This window comes from Gossypium hirsutum, chromosome D10 (genome assembly GCF_007990345.1).
Source record: "Gossypium hirsutum isolate 1008001.06 chromosome D10, Gossypium_hirsutum_v2.1, whole genome shotgun sequence".
Taxonomy (NCBI): domain Eukaryota; kingdom Viridiplantae; phylum Streptophyta; class Magnoliopsida; order Malvales; family Malvaceae; genus Gossypium; species Gossypium hirsutum.
In genome coordinates, this window is record NC_053446.1 from 8,632,805 (window position 1) to 8,645,109 (window position 12,305).

The 12,305-nt window shown below is 35.4% G+C and overlaps 2 protein-coding genes across 2 annotated transcripts; both read right to left on the bottom strand.

Moving 5' to 3' along the window:
* Positions 1–1,005: 1,005 nt before the first annotated feature.
* Positions 1,006–3,260, bottom strand: LOC107913920 (root phototropism protein 3). The gene is made up of 2 exons (XM_041103036.1): positions 2,117–3,260; positions 1,006–1,664 (listed from the first exon to the last, which is right to left on the bottom strand). Exons 1-2 carry the CDS (start codon positions 2,849–2,851, stop codon positions 1,134–1,136), a joined length of 1,266 nt encoding a protein of 421 aa, XP_040958970.1. The 5' UTR covers positions 2,852–3,260; the 3' UTR covers positions 1,006–1,133.
* Positions 3,261–3,817: 557 nt separating this feature from the next.
* Positions 3,818–8,530, bottom strand: LOC107913919 (ADP,ATP carrier protein 1, chloroplastic). The gene is made up of 5 exons (XM_016842588.2): positions 7,261–8,530; positions 5,691–5,945; positions 4,981–5,124; positions 4,532–4,879; positions 3,818–4,443 (listed from the first exon to the last, which is right to left on the bottom strand). Exons 1-5 carry the CDS (start codon positions 8,011–8,013, stop codon positions 4,114–4,116), a joined length of 1,830 nt encoding a protein of 609 aa, XP_016698077.2. The 5' UTR covers positions 8,014–8,530; the 3' UTR covers positions 3,818–4,113.
* Positions 8,531–12,305: the final 3,775 nt, after the last annotated feature.

Genomic DNA, 12,305 nt, shown 5'->3' on the forward strand with positions numbered 1-12,305 from the left:
TAGAGAACAAGGTACTCGGGTGTGACCAGCCAGGTGATGTAAGATGGTATGCCCTCTAGGTACTCTTCAGGTGGGGAGTTAAGTGTTGTGATGCGGAAGGCCACCCATGGATGTCTCTCTAGTACCTTCTCATGGTATCATGTGTCCCAACCAAATAGGGGTATAACAGTACTGAACCCTCTTCTAATCTTGAACATGATCTTTTTTTCACTCTCATATCTTTCATCCACGGCCCATTCTTCCGAGCAAATCTGAAGCCCAAATTCTCCTACTAGACTCCAAAAACTATACAATCCCTATACCCCTCCTAGAAACCCTAGCCGAAACTTTGCAAAATTATTAAGATTAAATCATTTTCTTGCATGGCAAGCATTGTACATAACCATATAGACTAATTATGCAAGATGACATGCTATAATTCAATTCACTACACATGCCACATTGTTTTGATTCTTAAGATTGCATAACATTCAATGCTTATTGTGCTATGGGTTATTAGTAGATTGTCTGTTATGACTTATAATATTTATTTACTATCATTCAAGTCTTGCATAATTAGGACCGATGATTTAGTAATTTCATATGCTACATAGATTAGGATGCATACTTTATTTTGTTTGGATTGCATAATAACTATATCATCCAAGATAGTTCACGTATCTCTCTTTAGATGCAGGTATGGCACAATGAAACATACAAACACACATACCCTCTTCCATCGACCGTTCTATATATGGCTTCCGTAGAAGTTCCAGTTTCCAATCTTCCCATAATTTTCAACTGGAAATTTATTATTAAATATAAAATCATAATTTAAACTGCAAAATTAGTTTGTATATATATGTAACATTGAAATTGTTCACTTATTACGCCTAAGGTTTGCTGTGATGACTTGATAGTTAATGGTGTTTACTGCCTCAAGTGTGACCTGAGTTCGAGTCATGTTAGTTGTGTTTATTGTTTATATTTTCTCTATTATTATAATCCACAAAAAGAAATACTACATTTATTTAATACGAATCTTATTATTGTTACATTATTATCGCGACATGGAACATAGAAAAAGGAACATATATATATATAAAAACATTAAATTTAGCAGCAAATTAATTAGGAACCCCTGCACAATGAAGTCAAGACATGGATTTTCTCCACTTGGGAGGACGAACAGGCTTTTGTTTGATATCAATGGGGGTTTGCCTCCCAAAGTTAGCCTCTCTTTCTTCTTCAATCTTCTCAAATACACTCACGCTGCTCTTCAGCGACGGCATTATCCCCAGCTTCTTCCACCTGAAAAACCCTTTCTTCTTATCCACTAGTTTCTCCATTTGCATTTGTATCGCTACGCATTGGTTTTGGACCCTCAGCAGCTCTTCCTTCAGCTTCTTTATCTCCATTTGTTGAGCGTTCATTTCACGTTTCGACATGCACCGAACCGGGGCTTCCAGTCCTGCCGGGTTCGGACTCCGGGTTCCGTTGAACGACCCACTCCAATCAACATGTCGGTTGAGCTTGCTTTGCTCGCAGAACAACACTTGAATCACCGCCCGAACTGGCAAACGTTCGTTTTGTGCAGCGTGTAGGGATGCTTCTGGTGACAGTTTTCGACTGTCTATCAATCTGCATAGAACCTTCCTATCTTGCTTTGAAACACCTGGATGTGCCTGCATTAATTAATATACTGTTTTCTTAATTATTTAAAACAAGACAAGGTCGTCGTCCCATGAATCGCTGCCCCTAAATTGCGTACCGAAAGACTCCAAAACCTAGATATGTTTTGCAATTACATAATAGGCTTCACGAGACTACAGGACTAGAGATCATGAAGAATCTTTTACTGTAGAACCTAACACTTTAAATTCTGATCATGAACGATCTTTTTACTGGTGAGTCGGTGAACTAGTCATCAACAACCTCAATTTCTCTACGGGCCCATATGGCCTTGTTATGTCCCTGGTATTTCCTTGTCCAATTATGTCACTGGAATTTGATTCTTGGACTTGTTGAAAGACAGTGAAAGAATGAACCAACTTCCAAAACATGGGATTTAATAGCTGAAGCTGATTTAACTACTGATATCATAAACAAGAAAGAATTGGGAATAATATGAACTTACTTTGAGATAAGTGTCAATGGCACGGTAGAGGCCATCATCCATGGCTCGGGCATGGCTAGGAAGAGCAGCACCAAGTGCAATAAAGTCCTCCAAACTCAGATTGGTATCCAAAGCTGCTTCTGCCAAGTAGCTATCCACAAGCTTAGCTACTTTAACCACCGCAATGCCGCTTCTAGTGCCTTCATCAAGGCTAGCAAATCTCTTAACCAGCCTTATAACAAGCTCAACGTCTAGCAGAGTGCCACAAGTGTGACTAAACGATGGAATCATGAGCTCTTTCAGTGATGCTTGGTCAAGCTGCCACGAAATTCTTTTCTCCAGCTCTGCTCTGTAGGAAGGCTCCACCCCAACCATGTTGGCCGTCCGGAGAAGGCGTAGGAGGAAGTTGCAGGGGATGGAATCTCTCTCAGGTGGCAAGATTCCCACCAAGGTTTCAACAAAGAACCTCTTTTTCATCCATGAAACTGTGACACTCTCCGGCGATGACTCTTGGAGACTCATAGGACCCTTTTCGGTGTCATTGCCGGATAGATCAGGTAGCCATTTTGATGCATAATGTGCAATGATTGAGCCTACTAAGTCGGGACGAACACCCTTGGCCTTTATGCCTGAGATGGTCTTCACAAAGTAGTCCATGTCAAGGATGCATGCATCATCAAACCAGCATTCAGCTGTGGGTGGCATTGGCTTTCCTGGGAAAGTGCTGGATTCTGGCAAGGCTAGCTTATTCAACATGACCCTTCAACAGTAACAGAAGAGTGGAACCAAGGGCGAGCAGTTCTATGATGTGCTTCAAATTGAGAAGATTTGAGGGGCTTGATATTGAGGGTTGATTCACTTTGGTGTCATTTGGGAGGCTGAGGCTGAGGCTGCAGATGGATAAGAGAGGTATAGAGTAGAGACAAATTTGCTTAAATGCTAAAATATGCCACATCAAGGGACAGTGTGACACCACATGAACTTATTCCCTGCTCCAGCCTAAGGAGAACAAAGTTAATTAATACCAATACCTTAAGAGTGAAAGTGACCTTAAACTGATATCCCTTATCATGGATGTTTTGGGATGCAGCTGGATTATGTACGTAACACTCACGCCCTATATGACATCAATCTCCGAACCTTCCCAATATCTACCATCATCCAACTGTAAACCATACCATTACCAATATGTCTAAATAATTTCTTGTATAGGAGAAAGGATTGTAAATATTCTTCGAACCTCAAACATGCTGCTGCATGAACCAATTAAATTAAGTTTTGGGGTCTTGAATTAATTAATAGGTTTTGTTTTCTATAGAAAGTGTTGGATATATGGAGATGATGAAAATGAATTGTGGGAAAAGGTAAAAAGTTGTGACGCAATTTTTTACTTGGGAACATCAGAATCCCTTGGGTCTATATTTCTTAATGAAAATGATTAAAGCAAGCTAATATAGACGAAGGTGGAGGACCAAAAACAAAGAACCTTTTGCTGGGAAATAGTCCATATGTGATATGATGAGAATGAGACATATACATGAGCCAAGGAACAAAGTTTTGTCTACTTTCTGCATATGGTAAAGTGAACACGTGAACCTTAGTTTTTATGCTTCCTTGGTTCTCGAGAAATAGAAAACTGCAACTCTGCTTTGGGCATGTAAACCAATATGCAAAGGAAGCATAACTTTTCTCAGCCTTCCCTCAAGGGCCAACTAATCAATCTTGGGCTTAATTCCCGCGTCTTCTAATGTATATATAAAAAGAATTTTGATCAAAAAAGGGTTTCAATTGGTATGGATCCTAATGCAATTCTAAAGAGCACAATAACTAAACAAACACTAAGCTCAACATCTAAAGAAATGGAGGACTTATAATAAAGTCGAGCATTTACGTTTTTAACTAATATCCTTTGTATGAACAAAAGCAAAATTCTAGAGCCAACAGTCGCCTAGCACTGGTTTCTTATCAGCTTCTTATTCTTCCTGTTGGCAACAAATGGAAGAATGTTTTTTTTTTTCTTAGATATTGCTTGGAGTTGATGTTTCTGATGTTTCTGCTGAACCACTTGCAAGAGAGCCATTTCCGCTTTCAGACATGACAGGGATCTTAACAGCTGCTCTTTCCATCTCCTTCTCGAGTTCTTCTTCCCTACGCAATTCTGTGAATTGCGAATCCAAAGACTTGGCTGCCGACAGCCATGCAAGAACAATCACCAGAAGTATCCCTCCAAGGTATGGGGTTGAATTCGCGAGTGATCCGAAGGTCAAGATCATAAACTGTTGAATCAAAGCACCCCCTGATTTTCCCAGTGGATTGCATACAACATCAATGGCTGCCTTCCCTTTAACCTAAAGAGAGTATCAAATAGGCTGCAAGTTAATGACCAGAAGTTGCATAAGAAATCAAAACTTCGAATTGTGAGCAAAGATTCCAAACCTTGGTGTCCTCATCCAAAGGAATATAAGCCATTTCTTTGCAAGGATCGAATAAACTGTACTTTGCACTCTTGCTGAAAATGTTCTGCAGGGCACCCACATATACAGCTGCAAGAAGAGGAGTCATGCCAAACTTTGCAAGAGTTGGTCCAAGAGGACCACCAAATAATATCAAGGAAAAGAAACCAACTCCAGACAGAAGTAGGACAGTGGGTGTAATTCCAGCAGCAACTCCCCATCCATATTTGTCAAATATAAATTGACTTAGTAGCATCATAGTAAATGTCGCAATTCCAGTGGCAGTTGAGAAATCACCCATGAAAGAGGAGTATTCATTCGGGCTTGGAAACTGCAATATGGAGCAAGAACCATTAGTTACTAAGCCAGTTAAGGTATAAAAGATAGAAGAGCACGCAACAGAGAAGCAGAAAATTAATAAAAAAATGTTACCTGAGCTTTAAGCTTTGATTTCCAGGTAACTTCAACAAGGTTGATGCTGATACCATATGCAACCACCAAAGTGGCAAGATCCCTAATGTACTTTGAAGACACCAAGAATTTCAAGCTCTCCCTTGTTCCCATTTTAGGCTTTTCCTGCAAACCAATTGACAATAAAAAGAAACATGGCTTCATATATGTTTTGACCTAAACAACTTCACTCAAATGTGTACACAACATAAGCATGGAGAACTCCCCTTCTGTATGTGAAATGATACAGTTCCATGTACCAATTATCCAAAAGTAAAATAGATATAGTAGCAGGTATAATTTGTATATAAAACTACAAAAGCTTTTCTGCATAATAGATGTCATGCAATCAAAAGCAAATCTTGCTTGCCTGGCCCATGTTAAGAACTTATATGTCTTGCTAAGACAAATGGATAATTGGTCCATCACAAATACAATGGCATGGAACCGAACAAATTAACCAGCTTAATAACCCAAACTGACTGAATTATGAAAATTATCTCTTTAACCAACAATTTGATAGGTAAATCACAAGACACTTGGTGAAAAGTTTTTTTCTTTTAAACTCATAATATGTCAACAACTCAAAAGGTTTGGGATGAACTTTCGAGATTAAATAAGCAAATCCTGGAGCCTAAGAATCTACGGAAACAAATAAGCCAAACAAGAGAAATAGTTAAACAATGGATTACCTTCTTCTTCTTGCTACGCGTGGGAAGAGGAACAAACTTATTCACCCACCAGTAGAGGAAACAGATGGCAAGCCCCATTAGCACCACAATGCTCATCATTCCCTTCAAGGAGATGGCCCAACCATCAACTCCAGGACCCAAATTTTGCCTCAAATTGGAGAAGTACTTAACAGTTCTACCAGAGAAAATGAGGGCTATATTGGCTCCAAGACCGAACAGAGGATAGAATCTTTTTGCTTCCTCTACAGTAGTTATCTGCACAAGAAAAATGCAACAGTGGGTAAATATCGCTTTAAGTCTCAAAATCAGGCGAAGATCATTTCAGAGAGATGCAACTAAAACAGATAAAATGCGCCAAAAGAAAGCATAGAAATACAAGTAATAGGTTGCCACAATCATGACTGCTTGAGTTCTGAATTTAGTGGCCAAATACAAGGTGCAAATTCAAATAAGACATTTGAAGTTTGGAATTTAGAAGTAATATTCAATTATCTTCTTGTTTTCCCTTGCTCTTTCCACAAGAGATGCCGAAAGAGCAATAATCTCACTACAACTTGAAATACAGGCTACATGAAATTTCGGCTAGCTTTCTTATTTTTCTCAACTGTCTCATGGAACTTTCTTTTCCAATTCCTCATTTCTAGCACTAGCAAACAAAGAGCGGTCCAGCAAGTAGAAGTTTCAAATAGAAGGTAGAATAATTTTACATATGGAACCACTAAAGAATTAACCAAGATAAGATTATACTTAAAAAAATCCAAAGTTTCTAATGTGTACTTAATTCACTAAAAGATTAAATGGAAAGAAAGCTTCTTAGGTTACATGTTAGAATATGGAGAAAGAGCATGAATTTGACGAGGGAAAAAGGAACAGGATCTTCGATGTCCACAACTTTATCCAAATAAAATCAGCATAACTATCGTCCATAATCATTTTCAATAAGCCAATGCTTAATTATATAGACAGCAAAACATTTAAATGATATTTTCTCATCTGCATCAACAAGCAAAAGTTATATGGCATAATGGCATTCATGAAATGTTGAACTTTAACAGAGTAAGGAGATTTAGAAAACAATTTTCGGAACATGAGCAGCCGATGTAGAAACGAAATACAACCAAAACTAAAGAATTGAAACAAAATCTTTGATGCAAATTTGTCATTGAACATGCTAACTGGTTTTTGAATTACAGAACTCAACTAGAAGTGAAAGAAAGAAGCAAAATCATTTATGCAAACATATCAATGAAGATGCTAACTAGTTTTGAAAAACAGAAAGAGAGCAAACTAGATGACTAGATGTGTAGTGATAGTGACAAAAGCTTAAACCAATATAAGAAACAGATGACTGAGATTATAACAAGTTCAAATTATCCCAACTTATGGATTAGGAATGATTTAAGGAGTCTCTATCATGAGATCTGCATGTTAAGGGATGAAAATAAAATCCTAGCCTATTAAAAATTACTAATTTCTGACACAAGATCAACATATAGATAAAATCAACACTTATACAATCATGCAGATAAAAAAATTCAAACATTCAATTCCATAATATAATATAAATCACCTGATTGGCAAACCCCCAAAATAAAACAGAAATGACCACGCTGCCCCAAAGTTCAGCCATGACATAGAACAAACAGAAACTCCATATCCTCATAATAGCAAGAGGACCAAGAAATCTGGGTCCAAGCACCGCAAGAAGCTTATCAGCAAGTGCTTCAGGGTGGATGTGATTGCTGAGAGGATACAATAGAAACCCAAATGCACCAAAAAAGGCTATAAAAGGAAGAATAACAGTGTAGAAAAGAGCCTTCTTTGACAACTCATTAGCCAACTTTGTGTATAACAACATGAACCCAACAGCCATAGGCAAATTAACCCATGTCTTTAAAAATGGTATAATCTCTGCACTGCTTCCTTTAGCTGTCACGACCAACACATCCTTTGTATCCCTAAGGATTGTGTAATTGAAAAGGATGCAAAAGAACATTAACCCAAGTGGGATAATCTTCTTAAGAGTCACAAGCTCAATCCCCAAGAACTTTGGCGTCGGGATTTCACCGAACAAAGGCTGCCCATCAGCTGCAGCAGCAGCCTCAGCCTTGCAAATAAAGCTCTTTTCTTTAGGGGATAAACCATTTGGTTTTGCTACGACGCTTGGAACTCTTTTATAAGACAGAGATAACCCATTAAGGCCTAAGGGTTTTGAGGCAAAAAGCCTGTGCTTTAAGCCTTGTGATGGGTTCAAAAGGCTTCTAACTCTGGTCGGATGAGGTGGCAATGAAAGTAGCCCTCTGGTTTGTAAAACAGCTTCCATGTCCCTCTTAAGGTTCCTTCAAAAGAATTGAGAAATCAATCCCCAAAAAAAAGATTTGAAATTTTTCAGAACATGAGAAGTAAAAATTAAAAGAAAAAGAGAGGAAGGAAGATAAGAGGGATAAGGTGGGTAGCTAGAGAATGGGTACCAAAGGAGTACCCTTTTAAAATCAGATGATTATAAATGAAAGGGTAAAGAGACGAGTTTAAATAATGACACAATTTGCAGATTAGAAGAAAGAGATGGAGAGTGATGGACTGATATATGAGGAACTGTGAAAAAGAATCTTATACAATTACAATTTCCCCTACACGACTACCCAAGCTGTGTGCAAGCCAAGATTTGACCAACTTGCCATTTTTTATTAAAAATTTCAATTTGGGTTTTTTAGAAATTTGAGATATTTCCACTTTCCCTCCATTGCATTTCTAGACCACGTTATCAGAGTTCCTTACGGAGGTAAACTCCATCGTTTACTGCAGATGAAACTTGCGGTTTTAAATATCACAAATATGTTGAATTTAATTTTTTAAATGAGTTTGATAATTCATATTGTAGTAAATAAGTAGAGAAAGAGTTAATTATCACTTAACAGATAATATTTTTATTTTTATAATATATTAAATAAATTTTATAACTTAAATTTAATATTTAATTTTTCAGTACCTAAGATTGCAATTTATCAAACAACATCATAGTCAATTTTAGTTTTTATATTTTTTGAATTTTTAAAATTCCAGACATTATCTAAACAATAATCATTAAATTGTTGGGTCGAAGTTATAAATTTATAAGTTGATGTACTATGCCTAAGTTATAAATTTAGTCTTTATTCTTCAATTTCATCATTTTTAGTCTATATATTTTTCAAAATTTTAAATTGTAATACTGATCCAAATCATAACGATTAAAAACATTAGGTCAAATTTTGCTAATAGTTTATATAGTATGTGTAATTTGTAAATTTAGTCTCTACTCTCCAACTTAATTTTTTTTAGTCCTTATATTTTTTTACTTTTAAAATTTAAATCCTAACTCAAATGATATCCATTAAATACATCAACTAAAATGATGGGATTTTTTTTTGAATATTATGTAAAAATAAAAAGTTAAGATGGTATTACATATGTGATAATATGCTTGTAGAAAAATTTTCTTGATGCTTCGTACAAACCAAGAAATACAGCACCAGTAAAAGCCAAAATCTCTATTACAATTGCCCAAAAGTAGTGTGGTAAATTCAAAAAATCTTTACAAATCAAGGGTGAAGTGGTAGTTAAAAGTAGACATGTTCATGGGTCAGGCCACCCAACCCGAAAGTTCGCTTGAAATGTGGGGGTTTGGACAAAAATATAGACCCGAAAAATGGGATTGCACAAAAAAATAAAGCCCGTCTAAAAAACAAGTCGGGCCTCGAGTAAGGCATTTTTGGCCCGGGTCCGGCTCAGCTAGAATTCACTAAAGGACAAAAAAATATGTTTTTTTTTGTTTTTTAATATTATTTTCTTATTGTTTTCTCATTATTTTGCTACCATTTTACTATTATGTTGCTACTATTTTGTTGTTATTGTTTAGATATTGTATAAAACTTATTTTATTGTTAATTTTGTTATTATTTTAAAAACATTTGTTAATTTTGTTATTATTTTAGAGGCATTTGCTTGTTAAGTTGCATCTATCTTAGTGTTATTTAAGTATACATATTTTTTAAATTTTATTTTTAATTTATTGGGAAATATTTATTTTAATGTTTTTAGTATTTTTAATGTATTATATATATTTTAAAATTATATAAAAAAATAATATGGGCGGGCTAGGTCAGGCTCGGGTTTTAACATTTTTACCCGGGTCGAGCTTGGGCAAAATTTTAGGCCCATTTTTCTGGCCAAGCCAAGCCAGGGCCTAGCAAACGGGCCTAAATTTTTAGTTGAGCTTGGCTTGGCCCAACCCATGCACACCTCTAGTTAAAAGTTTGCCTCGAATAAATATAATGGCAAGAATAAGCTCATTCAACATGTTGTGTCGTCACTCATCTAGTGACAACCCAGCACCATTGAAAATCCATACTTATAATGCACTGGTTGTAGACATCATAAACGCAACATAGCCACCATCTCCTCCATTCTCATGGTCCACAATAAGTTTTCACCTTCCACTACGATATATCTATCAAAAAATTATTGACCATTTTAAAGAAAGAAGCATCAAATACAAAAGCGACAAAAAAGCAAAAAACCAATCATGTAACAACTCATTTTCAGTGATATCAAAAATAGTGGTTTCAATACCACCATTTCGATGAGTAAATTATTATTTTAATATTTATTTAGTTTCTACAGGATTATATTAAGGTCGTAGTAAAATTTCATTAAGAAATTTTGATGTTTAAATAGTTAATTAGGTAAAAAGGACCAAATCATAAAAATTGTAAAATTTGAGTTCTATTAGTTAAAAGGGTGAAATGGCTATGAAACTTTAAAGTAAATGGACTTAAATGGTAATTATATCATCCTTAATGTTCATGGACAAATTTGTACACAATTATGTTAGTTTTAAGTTATATTTATTAAGGGTAAATTAGTAAATTAATAATTAAAGTTCAAATAAACTAAGAAAAGGTGTCATCTTCCTCACTTCTTCCTTGTTTCAACTGAAATTTAGGAAAATAATAGCCATTGTTAGGGCTTGAAGGCTTGGCTAGCCTAGTAGTGTGCATGTAAGTGAATCCAAACCCTGTTTTTAATGATTTTATATTTTTGAGATCGTTTTAACTGAACCTAGCTAGCCCGGGGGTTAATTTGCAAAACTATTAAAGGTTTAGGGATTTACCATGAATGCTTTTGAATGGTTTTTTATGTTAATTGATAAATTGTGAATCTTTGTTGAAAAATAAACAAGTTTTGTTAAGTGGTTTTTTACGATTTTTGAAATTAGGGATTAAATTATTAAAAGTATAAATCTATAGGTTTTATTGTAAAATGATGGTAAATATGGGTTATATCAAGGCCCATTGCATATATGGTTAACATGGATTTAGTTTAAAACGGTTAGATTTTAAGTTATGAGCTTAATGACTAAATTGTGAAAAGTTAAAATGTTAGGGGCAAATTGGTAATTTTGTATAAATATGAAATATGGGTTAAATTGAATATTATAAGAACTTAATTGATTGAAATTACTTATTTAGATCAAGAAAAGTCACGTTCAGACTTAGATAGATGAAAAGCTAAAGCTTCGACTAGTTCGATTTAACTTCTACACCCCTAGTCATCGAGGTAAGTTCGTATGAACTGTATTCGGTTTAATGTTGTTTAAATTGAATTCTTATTGTGTTGTTTTAATGTAAATCAATCAATATACAAATGTATTAATGCTATGATGAATTGACGAAAATTAAGTCTCGATTGAACCTTAAGAATTCTTAGGATACGAATGACATGTCCTTAGGGATTCCATGTTTCGAGTGTTGGTCTTGAGTGTCCTACCGATGGTTGAGGTCCTGCATCTATTGTAGATACTCCACAGGTCGTGTGAGCAGCATCGTGTAGCTTACATTCTAACCCACAGCTCGTGTGAGCATTGATGTAAAGGAAAGGTTACGATTATATGTAAAGACACACATTGTTTGAGCATTGATGTAAAGGAAAGGTTACGATTATATGTAAAGGCACACTTCGTGTGAGCTTTCCCGAGTATCCAATGTAATTCTAGATAGTTTAACGAGTAGTAAAAGGGAACGAATGGTAAGTATGCAAATAGATTAAATCATGACTTTATAAAAGGTTTTATGAACTTAATGATGTTTGTTCATAAGGAAATTTATATGTTTTATGGTTGATTTCATTGATATCATAGACAAGTGTACTAACTTGTGAGTTGGTGATGTTGTTTAGGCTTTTACTAAGCTTATGTCATTGGTAACAGTTTATACTTATTCTATAAATAACATTATTAAAATGGTAAGTTATGTTTTAAGTTTATATAAGCTTACTAAGCATTCATTGGTTACGTAATTATTTTTCTTGTTTTTTTTTTAGATCATTGGAAGCTCGATTTGGTTGGAAGCTCGTCAGAGACCTATCACACTATTTAACAGTCAATTCTGTAGTTTTTGAGCATTTTGGCCGAGGTTTATAATGGCATGTACCGTGTGATTTATAATGGTGTTTTGATAAATATGTAAACGATAATTTGGATTGTTTGTGTCTTGATGTTTATGCATGGTTGATGGACTTATAATACTTGCTTAGGTAAGTCCTTTTGGTCACTTTTTGATCATTGATGTACGTGGT